Consider the following 20,003-nt stretch of genomic DNA (forward strand, 5'->3'; position numbering starts at 1 on the left):
ACCCACAGCCCATTTATATGTTAGCTTTGCCTGTTAGCCCAACAAGATGAGTCTACTCTAAAAAAGGGCTTAAGCCTTGGTAACATAGTGGTTGGGCCCAAATGCATGATAATTCTCCGTACCTTCAATAAGCATCAATATATTTTTGGGCCGACATCGTGCTAATCGATCCATGTACATCACGCCAACATATTGATCACATGCATTCAACAGCTTTGGCTGCACCTACTAAATTATTTACGAGTGGGCTCTTGGACTGACTTGATATTGAATCCGTGCTCAAAATGTTCGAGATAATTAGGTTATAGTTAGCTAATGTATATAGAAAAAGTTTCATATATTCATATAAGCTAGCATATATGAACATATGAAATGTAACTTCATATAATATTATATATATAGCTAGCATAAACTTGTTTACTTCATAGAATAATTTTTCTTGACTTAAATTTCCCCTAAAGTATATATAGGCAAAAGTATAACTTCTTATACATATTATCTTATGGTAATATGCATAAACATTCATGACCACAGAGGAGTATGTCGACAAATGCATGTATCCATCCAAGCCAGAAGTAGATACCACCATCTTAACCAACAATTTTGTATCCATTCGAGAGTAGACAAAATGAATCACATGGAATGATAGATTGATTGGTGGAATAATAGCAACTTACCTACAAAAATTTACTTAGATCTAAACAAAAAAATGCAAGCAATAGGAGGTATATCATCTAGTAATTAACATGGAACGTTAGAGTTTAATTAGCAGAGTTCGCTATAACGAAAATCAGAAAAGGTATTGAAACCAAAAGCATCTCTATACCTTGAGCCACAGTTAAATCATATCCCGTGACCCCTTGTATTTACATTTGAGTGCTATCAAAGTTATTGAATGTATGCGATTGATGTGTTGACATGCATTCGACAGCTAACCTGACTGACCCGAATGAAAACCGTGCTTTTGTTGAGTATGAGTGGATATGAGTGAAGAGATTAGTGTAAGTTTGGAAGAGAAAATTAACAATTAAACTCGACCGATGTCAGGATTTATTTCCAAAAAAAAAAAGTACACCGATTTGGTTTGAGTTTCAGTCTACCTTATAAAAGGTTAATTTTCATAAATACTAGAGTAAATGCGATACTATCGAATATGGTTCTAAACACCACTCCTTGAAAGTTCTACCCCAAAAGTTATAAAATTCTAGTAATCGATGGTTGCCAAACACGCCTTTTAACTTATTTGATCGATTTTCTACCAAACTAATTGAGTTGGCTGTCTAGCAACTAAGTTTGTGATGTAACCTATTCAAAGTCTCAACGTCCTAATCTGGTCAAAAGAAAAGAAAAAAATATCCTTAAAAAATAAGTATATTCATATATCATAGTATATGAAAATATATAACTCATCTACCTTAGAATATCCTAGTCATAAATAACGTTATATATTATACGAGAAAGAAGACCGCGTGCTTCTTACTTCTATATTTATGGATCTCGTTATCAAAGGGTTGGTGAGAATTTATATATATATATATATATATAATATCACTTTCAAGTTTTAATGTGTGATTTAATTTAGTCAATTGTGACATATACAAATGAATAATTTTGTTATAAGAATAGCCTAACTATGTGCCGGCCACGTGCTAGAAACGATTAATGAATGTTTAAGAAGGATATGCTAATTATGGGAAGGGGATATTTATATATGGAAATAGTTATAAATAACACCTTATATGTTTGTTAACTACATGAGTTTTTATTTCTTCATTATTTGCAAAATGAAATCTGAATTACTTTTTTATTACCAAAAAGTACTATCGCAATAATTTTTTTTTGCAAATCACTCCTCAAAATTGTACGTTATTATGTCGTCTTCTTCAAGCGTTTTATTTTTTTTTTAAGAAATTCTAAGTAAAACTTAGAGATGATTTATTACAATATTAAAACAAGAAGAGACGACCTTCGTATATGACTGACTATAAAATCAAACCAAAACCCACCGTCTCCTTCTCCTTCGTCTCCTCTTTCTCTCTCTTTCTCGGCACGTGGAAAGCAAACGCCAGGGCCAGCTGCAGCCTCCTCCGCCACCGCCACCGCCGCCTCTCCCTCGCGCTTCTCTCGAGATCCGTGGAAGAAGCGGCGGGCTCGAATCACGAGCGACGCCACCCCCGTGCGTGCTTCCTTGGTCGATCTGGGCCAGGGTTTGAAGTCCGAGGTAAATCTCGTCGGCATCGGCGGCGTCGTCTTCCTCCTCTTTGTGGTGGTGGGGTTTGGGAGGAATGGAGGAGGGTCTGGCGATGAGTTGGGGGACGTTTCGGGCGATACTGGCGATACTGCAGTGGTGGGGGTTTAACGTCACCGTTATCATTATGAACAAGTGGATCTTCCAGGTATGATCCCTTTTCTGTCATCCTTTTTTCTTCTCTCCCGATTGGGTCAAGGGTGATCTGTTCTTGTGGAATCTGAAAGCTGGATTCTTGATTCCACCGATTTCGTGGCCGAATTGGTTTGAGGATGATCTAATTTTTGAGAAACGGTCAAAAGATCTCCAGAGAGGGCCAAATTGATCGTCAAAATTTGTGCCTTTACGTTTTATTTCCTATCCTTTGTGGCTCTGGATAGGAATCTTGAGGATTTCATTTGGAAATTGAGAACTGTTCCATTGCTACGTTGTTGAGGAAGGGGTTTGTGCAAATTTAGTTCGAATTGTGTATTTTGGGGATGGTCGGTTTGCCACTAGATAATAAAGCAGAATTAGGAATAGCACAAAGTTGCATTTTTGGATCTTTTATCAAAAATATAAGTTTTGTATATCTGTTTCTCAGCCCGTCGATATACATTAAAAGAGAGAACTTATCAGTCAGCACCAAGCATGCAGTAATTCGAAACTCTAATGCTCTTTTAGCTCCGGTTCATTTCAAAAATAGTTTCTTTTTTATTCTTCTGGAATACATAATCTTATTTATCAAAATTTATATCTTATACCACACACTAATTTCATTATTATTTTACACTTGATATCTATCCCATCAATCTATTTATATTAAATCAAAGAGTACTCATAATAATTATATAAAAAAGAAAACACATTTTTTTTAATCTTTTCTTCCAATTTATATCATATCAAAGATAATTATTATATTTCTATTACAAAATAGTAGTGAATATAAGAATAGCTATTCCTAGAAAAAAATCTTATTTTAAGAATAACAAAAAATAATATATATTCTAGAATTAATTTTATTCCTAGTAAGCGAGACCTGTTTAAAAACCAAAATAGTGTGCACTACATATGTGCAACATTATTTGTAGCCCTATCATTGTTCTTCTGTCTATGAATGTAAGAGAAGTTAGATATAGAAAGCTTGACATGTTAAGATTTGCACTAACTCCCACTGCTGCTTCGAGGAGCGCTGCGTGTTTTTCTTTTCTTATTGAGGATGGCTCGTCTTGGGTCAATTCTAAAGGATTTCTAGGTAGGAGCACTCTTGTACCTCTTCACTCACTTCCTTTTTCCCCTTCCTCTCACACTTCTGCAGAAGTGTATATACTAGGTAAAACAGGTCGATATGATTAATTGGTTTGGTTTCAACTGGCACTTGTTGTAAATCGGAATTGGGAAGCAGTCTGGTACACTGGTTATCTCTCACTTATGTCATCCCATTTTGGTTGGCATGATTTCTATCGGATAATTGTGAAAGAAATAAATTCTCATTTTAACAAAGTGACCTTTTTAAAGTCACCGGCTGCAAAGTAACAACAGATGCTTTTGGATGCAGAAACTAGATTTCAAGTTCCCTTTGACTGTATCATGTGTTCATTTTATATGCTCTGCTGTTGGAGCTTATGTGGCCATCAAATTGCTTAAGATTAAACCACTAATTGAGGTCGATCCTGAAGACCGTTGGAGAAGGATATTCCCTATGTCATTTGTCTTCTGCATTAACATTGTGCTGGGGAATGTGAGCTTGCGGTATATTCCAGTCTCTTTCATGCAAACGATAAAGTCATTCACTCCTGCAACAACAGGTTAGCAATTGGTTTGTTCAGTATGGTTTTTTTTTAGTCATAAGCTTTCTTTCTTGTTTGGCTTTGCATTCAGTGTATAGCCAATTCTTACATGTTCTGTCCAAAACAGTTATTCTGCAGTGGTTAATATGGAGAAAGTATTTTGATTGGCGCATATGGACTTCTTTGGTTCCAATTGTGGGCGGAATTCTTCTAACATCTATAACAGAACTTAGTTTCAATGTTTTTGGATTTTGTGCTGCCTTATTTGGCTGTCTGGCTACATCTACAAAGACCATCCTGGCAGAGTCCTTACTTCATAGTTATAAGTTTGACAGGTAACAGATCGAATTATGATAACATATTGTTGCACTTTAAATATTGAACACCATATATATGGGAGTTGGGTTTCATAGTAAATCTGTTACCGAACGGGGCATCAGTTAGTTCTCATATCAAATCTGTTAGATAATATATTGAATATTTGGTTATCTTACTGTAGATAGCTAATAGAGCACTGTAACTGATCATAGTTTTTCATTGTAGCTGATGTGCCATTTGGATTGGAACATTAATGATTTTGGAAGTTTTATCGCATGATTCTATCATAATTTAATGTTACTGTTGAACACTGTTTGATTGCCTACTACTCTCTCTGGTGTGATTGAAGTTGTGTCAATTTTTACTTCAGCAGGAAGTATAGTATTCAGAGCATTTCTTGGCCAAATTACATGTCTAAGCAGTAGACAGAATTTCTTGACTTAGACTCTATGCAACTTAATCCAAATAATAATAATGAAGTACAATTTCAACAGAAATTACAGGCAACAGCTAAATTAGTAGGCGTAGGCAATTCTGTTGTTCTGTTTGACTTAGGAAAATCTGATATTCTAGACGGTATCTGACATTCATCATTTTAGAAACCCAACGGCAACCCTCATGTTTTCTACTCAAGGACAATTAGTCTCTTTTAAAATTTTATCAAGCTAAGAACAGGTCAAAGGATATTACATACAAATTTCATATCTTGGTATCTTGTATCTTTTTCCCATTTCTTTTGTTTGGAAATAATATGATATTGCTACGAACTGCACTTATTTTGAAGAAAAGGTGAAAGAAGTACGTATTAAACTCTTGGAGAGCACCTACCAGAGTAGTGTGAAGTGTGAACTGCAGAGTAGTGGGTTTGGTGGAATATTCAAAGATTTAACATGATGGTTGTAAAGAAAATTTCAGAGTTTAAATTTGAAATTCTGATGATTTTATCAAGATCCTAGATTGCCTCGGATTGTTATTTTTGACTATCAGTAACATTTCTAATAGATCTTGCTTTACATTAGTCAACATCATGGTTGCGACGAAGGAAATTCTGGAGTTCTTAAGTTTAGTTGACTTCTTATATACTTCTGTCACTCACATCTCCAATGGATGAAGATGGTAGAATCTAGTTACAACTAAGTATACCCCTATATGCTTTTGATAGTTAATGCTATTTAAAAATTATAGCTTGTGGGATATGGCCTGAATTGTCATCCAAATGCAAAAGATATTTCTTATTTAGTTGTAATTTTACTTAGCTAGGAGAGTATCTTACTACCAGATTTATTATTTGTTGAGCAAACTGAATTACATCTTAACAATAAGTAGCCTTCTTTTCTAACGTAAGTCTGTTTTGCATATGTTTTCTGTAGTATAAACACAGTATACTACATGGCGCCTTTTGCAACCATGATATTAGCTGTACCAGCTATTTTGCTTGAGGGAACTGGAGTCATCAACTGGTTTTACACACATGACTCCATTTTTTCGACAATGGTGATCATTTTCAGCTCAGGGGTGTTGGCCTTCTGTCTCAATTTCTCCATATTTTATGTCATACACTCAACAACAGCTGTAACCTTCAATGTAGCAGGCAACCTCAAAGTGAGTTCAACTACCATTCCAGTCATAATTACTCTTTGCAATCTTCTGCTCTATTTCTGCTGCTTACATAAGAAAACTATGTTACAGGTTGCAGTTGCTGTATTGGTCTCATGGCTTATTTTCCGCAACCCGATCTCTGCTATGAATGCTGTTGGTTGTGCAGTGACCCTTCTGGGCTGCACCTTCTATGGGTATGTGAGGCATATGTTATCCCAGCAATCTGCTGTTCCAGGAACTCCCAGAACACCCCGGACCCCTAGGAGTCTCATGGAGATGCTACCCCTTGTAAGCGATAAGCAAGAAAAGGTTTAGCAATACACATATTTACACTCATGGAACACTTATCTGTCATTCTTCATTGACGAAATATTTAGCTTATTGAAGAACAAAGTCAAGTAGAAGATACTATCATTTTCCACAAGACAAAGCCCTCTCCGTTTTCATTCATTACAAGCATACTATGCGAGGTATAAACGTTGGGATGCTAAGTTAGAAGGAGGCTGTCTAATCCTTACATTTTGCCATGTAATTTCTATGTTTGTTTCAGAATCAAACAGCCTGAGGGCATTCGCATTTTTTCTTTCCTGTTGTTGTTACTGTCGTTGTAGTTTTACGGATCTTATCTAATACAGGGTTTTAGTTGATACATGTCAACGGTTTGTATCTAATCTTTCAGTTTGAAGTGTCTTAACTCATTTGAAATTATTAATGGTTAATAATCTGAGACAAGCATCTGAACTGGTTACCTTCGAGGTTATGAGTGATGATTCAACAATTCAAAACAGGAAGCAAATTGGAGATCAACAATACCAACAATGCTAACAGACAATATTGCATAATTTGTAATAACAGGAGTGGTGGGTCAGATTAGATCTATGATTTACACATCGCAAGAGTGGATTATGACTGTAGAATTATTTGACAGAGGTGGAGAGAAAGGTGATGTTAAGAGGCTTCTTGTTGTTCTAAGCCAGGAGCCAAAAGTTCTTCTGCCATCTAGTGCTGACCAAATAGCCACCCAATCCCTTGCTCTGCTTCCTCACAGCCAGAGTTAGGCAGTCTGCTCTGTTGATGCACTGCTCCACAAACTCCTCACTTCTGCTCTGAATGAAGCTGCAACCAGAAGCCAAATGGGTAAGGGAGGTAATGAGATCAGCGCATCTCTCTTTCTCTCTTCAGGTTTTCTCTTCAGATCTATGGAAAAACGAAGAAGAAATTATAAAGAGTGTCGTTGATAATTTTACCAACAAAATGGTGAAGGCTTGCTCTGGCTCAACACAAGCACTGAAGCCTCCAACTTCCTAACTTGCCCGAGTACTGTGGCTAACTTGGGCCCTTGAATCACAAGTGCTTCCACCTCCACCTATTACATCAAACATCTGTCAAACTAAGCAGGAATCGAAAGAAATGTTAAAGAAAAGCTCCAGATCTTTCATGCCTGAGATGGCATGAAAAGAGTAAGCTATTAGGATAACTTCTGATAGTGATGTTTCTTAGCAGTACCTCAGGTTTGCAGGCCTGGCAAAGAGACCCAAGAGAATTAACAAGGATTGAAGCATCTTTCCCCCTCCTCCTCCTCCTCCTCCTCCTCCCATGGCTTGGTGATGAGGAATGACATGAAGAAGAGTGAGGAGGTCTCCCTTATTGGCCACATGGGTCAGTGCCCACATCATTGCATGCTTTGCCCCAGAGCTATGGTCAACCACCACCATCACCCTCTTCTTTGCCATCATCCCATAACCTTCTTCCATTTGGCCCCAGTTCCCACAACCACCACTTCTCTTCTTCCCCCACCTCCTTGAACCCCTTGTGGACTTGATGCAGTAGGGAGAATGGCCTCCACTACTACTTAGCTGCCTGACAAAAGACTGCCCATTTCCTCTGCTTCCCATCCCTCTCTCTCCTTTTTTTCCTTTCTTGTGATACTCTGTATGGTGGCCTTGGTGTTGCTTATAAGTGTAGGTTTGGAATTATGGACGGGGAGATGGAGGAAAGGGACAAGGGAGGTCTAAGGAAGGAGCCATGCGAGACGTAAAAGAGAAGGGGGTCACGAGTAGGGAGAGTGTGGTGTGATGGTTGGTGATCTTGATGCATGACAGGGGAAGATAGGGGTGACCAGGGAATCTTAAGAGTACTTCAAGGAGTTTCTTATTATTTTCTAAGTTTGTTCATCAAATATTATATCCAAATAAATAAAGTTTCAAACTTTGTTAGAAATGATAAAACTTTTTTAAAAAAAAACTATAGTTTAAGCTTCATGGGTCAGTACTAAGATGCTTGATTAGTCCTCTACCTGATAGATTCTTATCTAGCCTTTTACTGTAGCTCAGTACTATTTGCAGCATTGATTGGAAAGTTTGCCAGGTTTTTGCACAGGCATCATTGGTGATGGGAAAGTACTTCCATTTTCTTTTAAGATAAAACTACACTATACAAACTAGCCGTGTGGTTATTATCCATATCCTCCAAGAATGAACCTCAAAATATCACAATAGCTCTTCCTCTGCTGCTGTTGCTGCTGAGCTGAGCAGCTGTCCCAAAAGAGCCTCTTTTGAGACTTTTTATATGGATCTTTAGTGTTTCTTTTGAGCTATAGAATCAGTAATCTTGTAGTTATATTACATGAGCTTCATAGCACTAGGTGGTGTTCTCTTTCTCCATAATAAATAGCTTTGGTACGGGTGATCAAAGTAAGAACTTGGAAAGATCCTAAGTACTTGATGGTCCTGATAAGAATGATCACGAAGATGTAAAACACTCAATATTTTAACTATATTATAAATAACTTACTCTTTTTTAAAAAAAATTATTTAAATAAAGAAAAATATCAAGTCATATCATACCGTCCAAACCGAAATCATCGTGTTAAAATGAAGCCTCTTAAAACAGTAATATAGATGGAATATTGCTCCACAATACATAATTTAGCAAATAAAAAGCATATTTATAAATAATAAAGTTAAAAATGAGGGTGTTATTTGTAAATATATGAATACCCGAAGGAAACGAGAGGAGAGGATAGGAGAGGAGAATATTTTTCTCTGTCGTCTTGGGGTTGGGAGACGACGCCCTTCGCTCACAAGCCGCATACGCCCAAAGAAAGCTTGTGCGTTGGAAAGTGACTTTCTTGGACTTGCACCCTAATACCCACAAAAGGAGCCTCCTCACTTTCCCTGGGCTTCGGTGCACTCGAATTAGGACAAATCTCATTTCCCACCCTACATTATTAACTTATTCTCATCCAGTAACGACGTCCTTTGTCTAGAGAGGAGTGAGGATGTAATAGAAGGGAATTAGGAGGAGCTGTCGGTCAAAGTTGGCTACCCAGTGAATTGGATTTCTTTTTTTTCTTTTACATTTGTGTCCTTATTTGTAACGAGAGATAAAAGATAGTACGGTTGGTAGGTAAATTCCTTAATATCTTACAAAAATTATTTAATAGTTTAGTTTGATTCAGTTAATTGAATTATTTGATAATGCAATTAGTTTGGATGAGCAATTCGAAGGCGCGAGCTTGGAGTAAGTCTCGACGATATTTAGTTCGGAGAAATTATTCGACGACTTATATGGTTTCAAATTTAGATTAAACAGCTAAAAACTTGATGATGCCTAAGTCTTTTTATATATAGAAAAGATAAAAATAAATCATCGACCCAAACTAATGAGGTGATTAGTGGCCGCAAATGGGTCCTAAGAAAACCTATACTAATATATTTTATTTTTAATATATTGTCTCTAAACTGTTGATTTAAATGTAAGTGAACCAAATAGGCTTAAGAGGTGCCATCTCATCATATTCTACATAATTATTTAAAAAATAGAAAATAAAAAAAATAAAAAATAATTAAGGAGAGAAGGTGAGCTTTGATTTTCTTAGATCTTCTTAGTTATAATTTTATAAACAATTAAAAATTTTAAGTAAAAAATTTAATGGGCAAAAAATAAAAAGAGAAATTAAAAAGAAATTCATAATTATGGGGGTCAAAATGTCAGAAAATATAGACAAAAAATGAAATGCTTTTAATTTAAAAAAGAAAAGAAAAGAAAAGAAAAGCATCACATCAAATCACGTTCAACTCGTTAATTATCTATTTATCACGTCAAAATATTTAAATCAAACACCGTACTTAAAAATAAATGAATGCTAGCTTTAATTCCTCAGAAGATGCGATCTGAAAAGCCTGATGCTTTCTCCGTATCCTTCACATCATACCAACTGTACTACATACAAGAATAAATACTTTGTATACATATTTTTTTGCCTTTTCGATTTACACCCTCTACTTTTTAATATTTATAAGTCGAGCTATAATTTTATCAAATGATAGTTTTAGCCTAGGGCATTAGTATAATTATTTTTTTAAAGATAATTAAAATGCCCTTACTTATTTTTATATTCGTCTTTCTTTAAAAGTGTTCTTATTTTCTTTTCTCTTTCTCCTTTTGGGGTATGAAGAGAAACAGTGCAAATTAGGTAAGATAATATATATATATATATATATTTTTTTTTTAAAATGAGATAATTTGTATTATTTAAAGTTTCCAAACAACCACAACAAATTCTGGACTCAGAGATTAAAATAACATTATTTTGGGTCTTTCAAATATTCCAGAGTACAACAATAAAAGAGATAAAGTATGACATTTAGAGAAACCATAAAAGAGACACTGTACATTTACCCGGTTAGCAGAATAGCATTAAAACTTTAGATACAGAGACACTTAGACTTTAAGCTATATATATTACTAGACAATTGCTCCGTACCAAATATCGTTGAGACCTACTCTAAGCCTTTTACTTTGTTAAACTACTCTTTCAAGTTGACCGTACTGTCGAATCATCAACTAAATTAAGCCACGCTACTAGTTACCAACCACCAAATAATTTCTTTATAGTAATTTTTAGGATTGAAGTTGAACTCATGATCTCTTTATCAGGGTCAGTAAAAGTCGCATAAATTCAACCAAATATTAAGAGCAAAATTGGAGCACTTAACCAAAAATAAAAAAGCCCACTATCTCCTCCTAGTCAGGCAAAATGAATTCAATATTCCAAAGATCTGTCGGCAAAAAAATAAACTGTCTGGAGAAGTGAAGCAAGTGTACTATGGACTTTGGTTATGAATGATAATAATTTTATCCGGAAAAGGAGTAGAATGGAATAAATGAATGCCAGAATGGTAACAATTTCATGTGGAAAAAGGAGGCATATCAATGCCTCCCGGGTCCACTTCATTTCTACTCTGATCTGTCATCTTGGACCATTCATTTGATTCGATCAACGGTTAGGATGGAAGATATCATCAACTTTAGTCGGTCGCCTGCAGAGGCGGTTGTGTGAATATTGCTACAGTTGGCTTTTATTAATTAATTATATTGTTACCACTAAACTTGTTTCGAGTCTGCTATATTGCCGAGCGAGAAAGTATAATAAATAAAAACAAAATAAACGATCAAACCGATTTCTAATTTTAGGAATGAGGTCAATTTTATAAAAGATATTTTGTAATTATTTTTAAGATAATAATTAGAACTAATTAATTCTTATTTTAAGATAAAAACGTAATAAGAAACATATATCTTATTTTTTTTATGAAATTAGGTTAGCGTGTGGGGTAAAAAAAATATAATTTTAACGAGTAATATAAATATTTTAGAATGTGATAACTATTGTTTAGGAATAAAAATGGTACTAAAGTTGGTGTTTATAATTATTATAGAGAAAATTATTTAGTAATTTAGTAATTTGAAGGTGCGGTAGTTTAGAGAAGCAATTTGATAGAAATGGAATGGTTATTGACTTAGTGATCGTGTGATCGGTGCCTAAAAGAATCTCCGGGCTTTATTCTTCAAATATGTTGATCCCATCCGCTGTTCGGGAAGTGGACGTGATGCTCGTAGTTGATCTCGGGGAATCGAAGATATCCACTTCGTTCGTAGAGGTCAGTGATCAGCCTAAACCTAATTTTCTTTGAAATATTTGTTTTTTATCTCTCTCTCTCTCTCTCTCTTGTTGCTACTATTTTTTCTTTTCGCTCTTCTAGACTTCTATAAGTTGATTCAATCCATCCTGCAAGATCTTTGCCCTTCACTATATTGTACCAATCTTGAATTTTTATTTTCTAAAACGGTGTTAAACTGGTAGTTTGGTTTATTGTTGAGAGGGGAGTTTGCTTCTGAAGTTGGTATGTGAGTTTGATCACCTTTTGAGAGACGAGATAGCATTCTTTAGGGTAGCAGTTAGTATTTGATATTTAATGGTGGAATGACTAAGATATTCTTGTTATTTTCTGAGATAAATTTCTTTGGGAGATTGAAAAGTGGGTACGATATGTGGTTTATACTGAATTCTTAAGAGGCATTTGACAACATTCTTGGTTTTTCTTTTTTCTCCCTTTAGAAGACTAAACAATCATCCAGAGTAATTCAAGATGTTTGTTATTGTGGGTGGATACTAACTCGGTAGGTAACATCAAGTCGTAGATTACTTGGATTTGGAGAGCACATAAAATCCCGCCATCTGTTAGAAGAATGAGGTGAAATTTGGAGGAAGAGAAGCCGTCAAAGTTTTAACTAGCAGATAGAAAGCAGCATAGGAAAATATGGCTTCATATACCAGGGTTTAGATATGTACACTGTAATCTTGTTTATCAATTCATAACTCAACTATTGTGTGTTACCATAACTGCACACAAAATTACGCTCTAGGAAGTATAGGGCCCTTGAAAAATTTGAGTGCCTTGACAAAAGAAAACGTCACTTAGAATACATAGCCATAAGACATATTGGCTTTCAGAAGTTCGTCTTTGGTGACTACGAACAGTTTATCATTATCTCTAATAACTTCAATGGAATCAATCTCTGCTCCTTCTTCATTTGTAATAATTGTGTAATTTGTATCAACTCTGAATTTCTCTCCTGTCAATAAATGAATTATCAGTGTGCTTAATGAATTCTTCAACCAACAAATAATTCAATAATGCTATATTGATGATTTCATCAAATGAACTTATGTTCAGGGCCATAACTGAGCTAATATTATTTTATTCATGGAATTGAATCAGTTGGTTCTGACGATTTGCATAATATGTAAGAAAAGAAAGTATGCATACCTATAATGCCTTTTAGTTCTTCCATTGTGTTTGGCAAGCTTATAAGCTTCCCAGCTTCTGAGCAAGGATTTCTCAGCAGTGGGTGGCCCCTATACAAGCTAACCCTTGGATGAAATCCATCTCTTGTGCTTGGTGTCCTCATATGACATTTTTCCCCAATTGGTCTTGTTTTCTTAAGTTCCTTGGGTATTTCTAGTATTGATATTGGATGTCCTACTTCCCTCTTTTGTATCAATTCCTGTAAATCTTCTTGTGTCATCTTTGTTGTTTTCCACCCATTGAGATTTACCTTTTCTATGCTTGCTCCATTCAGGACCAAAAATTGTACCATTTCTACATGATCTTCAGCCAAGGCTACTTGCAGAGATGTTAATCCTTCATGGTCCTCTGAATCTATGTCTAAACCATATTTTAGAAGCTCCTTTAATGTTGTAAGGTCATTCCGTTTTGCTGCAAGACAAAGGAGATCGCCCCTGACATGGGGATTGGACATGGAAGCGAAGTGGAATAAGATGTTGAAAATTTTATGATGCTTTTCAGTGATGGCTAGCCATAATGGAGTGTTGCCATAAATATCTGTCATCATTTGGTTGAAGTCAGAATTATGAGAGATTTACTAAAGCTAACAAAGTTTGCATGTGAGTTACTTACCTTTTATATTTACATTGCAAGTGTGCCTGAGTAGAACCAAAACACAGTCCTTATATCCCTTTGATGCTGCTATGTGCTACGATATCAGAGGCCGCAAATTAGTAGTTATAACTTAGAAGTTGCAACAAGAAGGATCTAAGATTACTGTAATATGATGAAAATAATTGCGACCAAGAATTTTTCTTTATATCTAGAAGTTTTCCACCTTATGCACACCAAGAGAATCAGAAGAAGAGGATCAAGATGTTATTCAGTATTCAGATACATGTATGTGCATATATAAGCAGGCATGCAGCCATGCACAAACACCATATGTATGTATGTATGTATGTATGTATGTTCATTCTTTTTCTTCTGAATCTATTGACTTTTCAATTTCACAGCTTCTTACTCCCCTCTACTATCACCTTATACTTATAAACTATGCTTGTAATGAAAGAAAACCATTTCCTTCTTTTGGATTTATCTCCACTCTCATTTGTATACTTCCCTTGACCCACAGATAAAGATATGAATTCAGTTCCGAAGCATCACATGTATGATATAAGTAGTCTTGACTTATTGGTAGTATACTTTCATAAAATGAGGTTCTCAATGAAATTTCTAGCATGCAACAGCTTCAATTGTCTCCACTAATATAAATTTGCACATATGCTACAGCTCATGATATGTTTCACAGCTACACACATTGATGTACATTATCATTGAAGGCACAACTGTGATAAATCAATTATATTTCTGAGTTTGATACTTTATGAATGATTGAAATGGGTAGGGCCATTTGGCCTGTTTGGCAAAGAATTGATGTGTTCAGATAATTTTAAGCTGCAAAATTTGTATTATGCAGGTACACTTTTAAGTTTCCCTCAGCACAATCAGTTGAGGAACTTGTGAGTTCAACAAGAAGTAGTGATAGCATGCCTTTTTGTGTGAAATATAGAAGCATCAAAATTGTAAGTTTATCAATACATAGTAGCATGTGTGTCTCAGTGATGAAAATCATACCAGTGGCGTTCTTCCCTTGGAGTCGCCAATGTTGGGATCCATTCCCAATTTGAGAAGATCTTCAAGGAAGCTACTATTACCTGTAGCTGTTACAGTAAGGAGATTACATGGTATGTTGGTATCATCATATTCGCCATTCTCTCCTAGTAAATCTTCAACTTTGATATCATTATACTCAATTTGATGCTGCAAGTATGTCAAATAATCACAAGAGGAAATCATCGTGTTAAAAGTTGTAAAGAATTGAAGCAAATGATTGTGGGAGAGAACCTTAAATACTTCATAATCATTACCTTAAGGAAGTTCCTGATAATTAAGATACTGTCCTCTTGTTTCATTTGCATGGCTTCTCTAAGGGTACTCCGCCTTAGCCTAAGAAGCTGGGATAACGTTCTTGTCCTGAATGTTAAGCTTTGTGGCCTCCCAGAAAGAGCACCAACTTCTCCAAATATATCTCCTCTAGTTAAGGTTCCTACCACTTGTTCTCCCTCATCTCTAGGATATATGATCTGAACTTCACCGGTGACTACAATATAGACATCATCTGGTGCTTCATTTTGCAGTATGACATCTTCCCCAGGTGGTATATACTCGGGTTTCATTGTTGTTGCCTATTAAAACATCTTGGGGATCAGTATACTGTTTTCCACTCTTTATTAGATCAAAGAACACTCTTACCAGAAGCAGAAGCACCTCCCTCGAGACACCGTTGAAGAGATAGACCTCCTTAACAGTTGGTAGGAAGAGGTGCTCATAGATGCTTTTGCATATAGACTTGGGCAGTTGGTCCATCAATTGTTGCTGGTTCAAAATCTCTGCTCTGAATCTAAGGCACATATATGCTAGTATCTTCTGCTTCAGCTGCGGAGTTAGATGATTTCGGCTTGCAAAATTTGATGCAGCCCTTATGCTGTTCCTCTGCAGTATGATAGGTATCCTCAAATCAAGAAACTTAATCATATTTCAAAGAGCTGTGACATGCTTTTCAGCCTACTGCTTCCCTACCTCTACAACAAAACTTGATCCAGAAACATACAGACGTTAATTTACTTCTTATTCTCTGTTGTTTTATGCCAATGTTGCAGTTAATATACTGTAACTGTCCTTTTCAAATTTTCATAGTTCTTAGTTGAGGCTTGAAGCATTTCAATTCTTAGTAAAACTACTATCACAGAAATGGTTCTGCATGAGAGAGAAAATAGAGAGAGAGGGAGAGAGAGAGGCTATTCTTACAAATTCCATTGTGCGCCGTGTTCCTTCAACAACCAAATTTGTCATATTCCCAATTAAGTAGGCGGTTAGACCTAGGTTAAAGAGCATGTAAAATATGTTAAAGATCATCTCTCTTGTATTTTCAGCATGGAGATCACCATAACCAACAGTGGTCATCGTAGTAATAGACCAATAAATGGAGGTGATGTAACGGATCCACAGACTAGCTTCACGGAAGTTTGAGATAACTGCACCAATCCATGTCTTTCCCTGATGTGGATAATGATCGGCCAGCAAGTAGTAGAGGCATCCAGCACAATGCACCAGGAAAAGGGTAACCTGCACCAGTAAGATTTCATTGCCTTTATGGACTTCTTACTAGATTTCTTTTGAGTGAAGATAGTTACATTCTCTGGATTTGCTGTTTTTGAAAGCTGTAATTGACTATACATGGGATGGCAGCAACATTAATGGCTGCAGATTGTGGATGTCAACTTCTTTTTTGTGATCTAAATAGATGGTTTACTTATGCATAGTTAAGTCTGAGTTGTTAATTTTACTTTTTAATTTTTGATTTTATTTTTACAATTTTTGAACAGCTTGAAAGTGTTAAATTTAGTGGGCACATTCTGTTTTGAAATTAAGAAAATGGAATTTCTACTCACTGCCAAGAGTCTAGCACATCTTATCAAGAAATAGCTGAACCTGATATCTTTCTCTAGCCTGCAAGGATAGGGCAACCGGCATGATCATCAGAACTTTACAAACCGAGGGATAGAAAAATGCCCTGATACAATTTACAAAGGAAGTACTGTTACCTTGTGAAGAACTGCTTGACCTTCCTTAGACGCCAAAGTCTTAATATTCCCAATATGCTGTATGAGACTCCTTCCTTGACCTCTCCTGTGATTAAATATCCCAGACCTTCAAATGGTATTGTTGAGGCGACATCCATGATGAACCATGTTGAAAGATACCTAAAAATGCCAATTAGATAGAAAAATCAGGTTTGTCGTATAACAAGTAGTAAGAGATACCACTTGTGTTGCTTTGCTTCTTGGCTTAACCAGGCCAGATCATTGGTATCAACATGACATTGCTATGTGATGTATTATTATATCATGGGGAAAATACATGAAAATGCTATTATGAACTATCATTTTTTGGACACTTGAAAGAAGTATATACTACCTATATACTGTATAAAGTTATTCACTTGTTGGTCTCTAATTATCGGATAAAACCATGAAGGAATTTATTTCTTTTGAGCTACAAAATGTTAGTTAACTCTGGAATATTTTGCCACCTTTGTGAACCACTTCTTGAAGGGTTACAAGGGAAAATCTACAATCATTCCTCTTGTTTAAGAAAGTAGTTAAAAAGATGTGAAACTCTTGACATCTGTATGGTGGTTTGTCTTATTTATGCCTTAGGTCCCTGAGGGGTGAGGAAAACTCCAGCAGAACACCACGAGTGGCTGACCTACATGTGGGCCATCACTTGGCTCACTACCTCATACGTCAGTCTGCAATGGCCCATTTACTTAGTGGTTGAGACCCAACATAATTGTGTAGAGCTTATTATTGCCACGTTTCATATTGTTGACAAAGTTTCCTTAGTATCTTCATCCATAATTACAAGGAAGACTGGTTACAGTTCCGTATTTATTGCTCGCATAAATTCTGTTGTCACCTGTGATGGTGATTCAATGGTTCTTGATTTAGTTTGTAAATTTCTACACAGTGCACTCTTAGGAAAAGCTCATGCTTATGACACAAATTAGAGATGTTGAGCAAGCTTGCATTCAAGATACTTAATAGTTACTACTGATCCTTCCAACCAAGAAAAGCAATCCAACTATTGAAAGTATTAATTTTTATTAGGAAGATATGTGTCTGGCTTCCAGGTGATGGTTTGACATTTCATCACAATGATTGTTCATTGTATAGATAGATTAAAGGTACTAGATCTTCATTCTACCGATGATCATTGGTTGGAAACATGACAAGACAGCTGAATTCTAGTTATTCAGATGGAGGGTGAGGCGCTTGAAAGGTTCCTCAAGTCTCTTTTATGTCACTTGCCATGCCAAACATGAAATAAATTACTGACAGAAGAATAGCTTACAACTGGAGAAATATACCTGACGGCAATCTTCTTCTGATCCTGAACAAGGAGTTGTGTCCTTGAATCAATATAAGCCACGAAAAATGTCAAGATTATGTCGATGGCAAAAAATATATCAACAATGTTGTCAGCGATGCGGAGTCCTCCCTTCGGAGAAGAGTTCATGAACGCAATTTCAAAAGGAGAAACCCATGCAGAGTAGGCTACAAGGATCACCATGAATGTCTCCCAACACCTGAAGGATCAAAGCTTTGTAACAGAAACTATGACAGGTAATTTACCTTTCCTTTTGGACCTTTATTATAGCCGACTAAAATTGTCTTATTCTAATATCAAGTGTTTATGTTCTAGTTCTTTCTAAATTTTGTTGTTACTACCTAGAGAGCAAGTTGTACTACATCGAGTAAATTATAGTGAAGACCTACATGCTTGCCTAGCTATTAACTTTTGAGCAAAAAAAGCATATATATAAGTTGTTTGCACCTGTATCTCGAATCCATGGGTGAGATAATTTTCCCGTGGGTTTCCATCTGAGTCTGGTTGTAGCCGGATATGCCCAAAGGAGGGAGTACCATCTTTGAGAGCTTGCGAAGATTTAAGGATGTTGACTCATCATCTTCATGGTAGGATCTTTCGTTGGCATGCTTCTCACAATCACATGCTCCATTGGTGCTCTTAATTTTTCGACCTAGCATCTTTACCTTCAAGCTCAGAGATAAGTTAATCTCAGCTCTTCTCTTGAGTTCCTGAACTGCATTGGATCTTCGTTAAGGGAACAGCAGCCCACATAATAATGGAGGGTGGGCAACACTAGAGGTGGTCCTGAAAGAGACCCAACATTACAATTTCTGGACAAACCATTTATTTGCAGTAAATGATAATTGATTGCTGATGGAGAATAAGTTCTATGTGGTAGATTTTATGGGTGAATTCATGTGTGGCTATTCTAGTTCTTCCACTATAATGATGTTACATTTTATATGCTTTTTTTTTTTTTCTATTAGAAGCCCTAGTGAACTCCTCAGATGTTTATCTTATCCATGCTTCTCCCCACTGATTTTGATATCTAGTGGTTGTAATTGTTATACTTGTGTGACTCACTGTAGAAATATTCTTTTCAAATAGACAGCAAAAATGGTGGACCCATGGTGACTTTTCTCATATGATGCCCAATATTTAGGTCATTGGAAGAGTCAGGAATTCATCGACATCAAAATGACAACTTATTTTCGCACAGAGAGAATCAGGTGAGCTTCCAACTTGGGGCACTTGTTTATCAAGCTGCATTCTACCCAATGTATAGTAACTTTGCCCACTCTTTTGTTCTTCAACAGGCATAATAACATTGTAATTTTTTAGTAGAGATTATCATTCGGTGTGACGCAATCGAAACTCTTGCTCCTTTCCGTTTAAGAGGTTGCGAGTTCAAAGTCCTGGAAACAATCTTTCTCAGAAATAAGAGTATATGACCTGCATATATTTTTTCTTTGCCAGATTTCGTCGAACATGTGAGGCGAAAAGTTAATGCATCTCTCTCTCTCTCTCTCTCTTTATAAGGTGGAGAACATCTCAGCATCAAAGCGGGCAACCCCTGTTGGTAGTGCAGAGTGATGTGCTTGTGAAGAGTCTTTGCTGTCATTCTCATGAAGAAATAATTCATTCTCGAAAGCAACCTTGATATTTGCTACAGGGATGTGTCGATCTAAATTTTGCCATAACCGCAGTTGAATTCATCAACCTCCCTAATGCTCATGTTGGAGATTCCTCTGGATTATTTGTATCCTTTGTATCAAAAAATTAATAATAATAATTTCAATTTTGTCTCTCAAGTGCTTGTTTGTAAGGAATAACTACTGATATGTGTGGAAGCTAATTGTGACCTTTTTCTCTTAAAAGGTTTTGTAGAAATAAATGTAATCGAATAAATAAATAAATAAAAGGAGAAAGAAAATAGTTCGT

The 20,003-nt window shown here is 36.0% G+C and overlaps 2 protein-coding genes, 1 long non-coding RNA gene and 1 pseudogene across 4 annotated transcripts; 2 read left to right on the top strand and 2 right to left on the bottom strand.

Annotated features, from left to right (window-relative positions):
• The first annotated feature begins 1,988 nt into the window (after window positions 1–1,988).
• On the top strand, window positions 1,989–6,605 carry LOC140768740 (UDP-galactose transporter 1). Its single transcript, XM_073109132.1, has 5 exons — window positions 1,989–2,396; window positions 3,786–4,035; window positions 4,145–4,352; window positions 5,706–5,937; window positions 6,025–6,605. The coding sequence occupies exons 1-5, from the start codon at window positions 2,286–2,288 to the stop codon at window positions 6,247–6,249; spliced, it is 1,026 nt and encodes a 341-aa protein (XP_072965233.1). The 5' UTR covers window positions 1,989–2,285; the 3' UTR covers window positions 6,250–6,605.
• A 139-nt stretch (window positions 6,606–6,744) lies between these two features.
• LOC140768741 (uncharacterized) lies at window positions 6,745–8,028 on the bottom strand (annotated as a pseudogene).
• A 4,502-nt stretch (window positions 8,029–12,530) lies between these two features.
• On the bottom strand, window positions 12,531–18,869 carry LOC140768238 (potassium channel AKT2). The gene is made up of 11 exons (XM_073108445.1): window positions 18,528–18,869; window positions 18,061–18,279; window positions 16,736–16,894; window positions 16,583–16,640; window positions 15,939–16,256; window positions 15,384–15,623; window positions 14,999–15,316; window positions 14,706–14,891; window positions 13,701–13,776; window positions 13,050–13,625; window positions 12,531–12,855 (listed from the first exon to the last, which is right to left on the bottom strand). Exons 1-11 carry the CDS (start codon window positions 18,737–18,739, stop codon window positions 12,698–12,700), a joined length of 2,520 nt encoding a protein of 839 aa, XP_072964546.1. The 5' UTR covers window positions 18,740–18,869; the 3' UTR covers window positions 12,531–12,697.
• LOC140768239 (uncharacterized) lies at window positions 18,175–19,998 on the top strand. 2 transcript variants are annotated; one of them, XR_012105741.1, is made up of 4 exons: window positions 18,175–18,316; window positions 19,170–19,291; window positions 19,379–19,505; window positions 19,602–19,998. It is a non-coding gene; the product is annotated as an uncharacterized lncRNA (long non-coding RNA). The 2 variants fall into 2 exon arrangements; XR_012105740.1 differs by having other exon boundaries at window positions 19,379–19,998.
• The last annotated feature ends 5 nt before the right edge of the window (window positions 19,999–20,003 follow it).

This window comes from Typha angustifolia, chromosome 10 (genome assembly GCF_048772165.1).
Source record: "Typha angustifolia cultivar Huaian chromosome 10, ASM4877216v1, whole genome shotgun sequence".
Classification (NCBI taxonomy): Eukaryota; Viridiplantae; Streptophyta; class Magnoliopsida; order Poales; family Typhaceae; genus Typha; species Typha angustifolia.

Bases quoted from the DNA above. Each gene is read 5' to 3' on its own strand.
- LOC140768238 (XM_073108445.1), bottom strand. From the start codon at position 18,739: ATGCTAGGTCGAAAAATTAAGAGCACCAATGGAGCATGTGATTGTGAG. The intron at 16,641-16,735 runs GTAACAGTACTT...CTATCCTTGCAG, and splicing joins GTCAAGCAGTTCTTCACAAG to GCTAGAGAAAGATATCAGGT. The intron at 15,624-15,938 runs GTAAGAATAGCC...ATCATACTGCAG, and splicing joins CACGGCGCACAATGGAATTT to AGGAACAGCATAAGGGCTGC.
- LOC140768740 (XM_073109132.1), top strand. From the start codon at position 2,286: ATGGAGGAGGGTCTGGCGATGAGTTGGGGGACGTTTCGGGCGATACTG. The intron at 4,036-4,144 runs GTTAGCAATTGG...TGTCCAAAACAG, and splicing joins ATTCACTCCTGCAACAACAG to TTATTCTGCAGTGGTTAATA. The intron at 4,353-5,705 runs GTAACAGATCGA...TGTTTTCTGTAG, and splicing joins CATAGTTATAAGTTTGACAG to TATAAACACAGTATACTACA.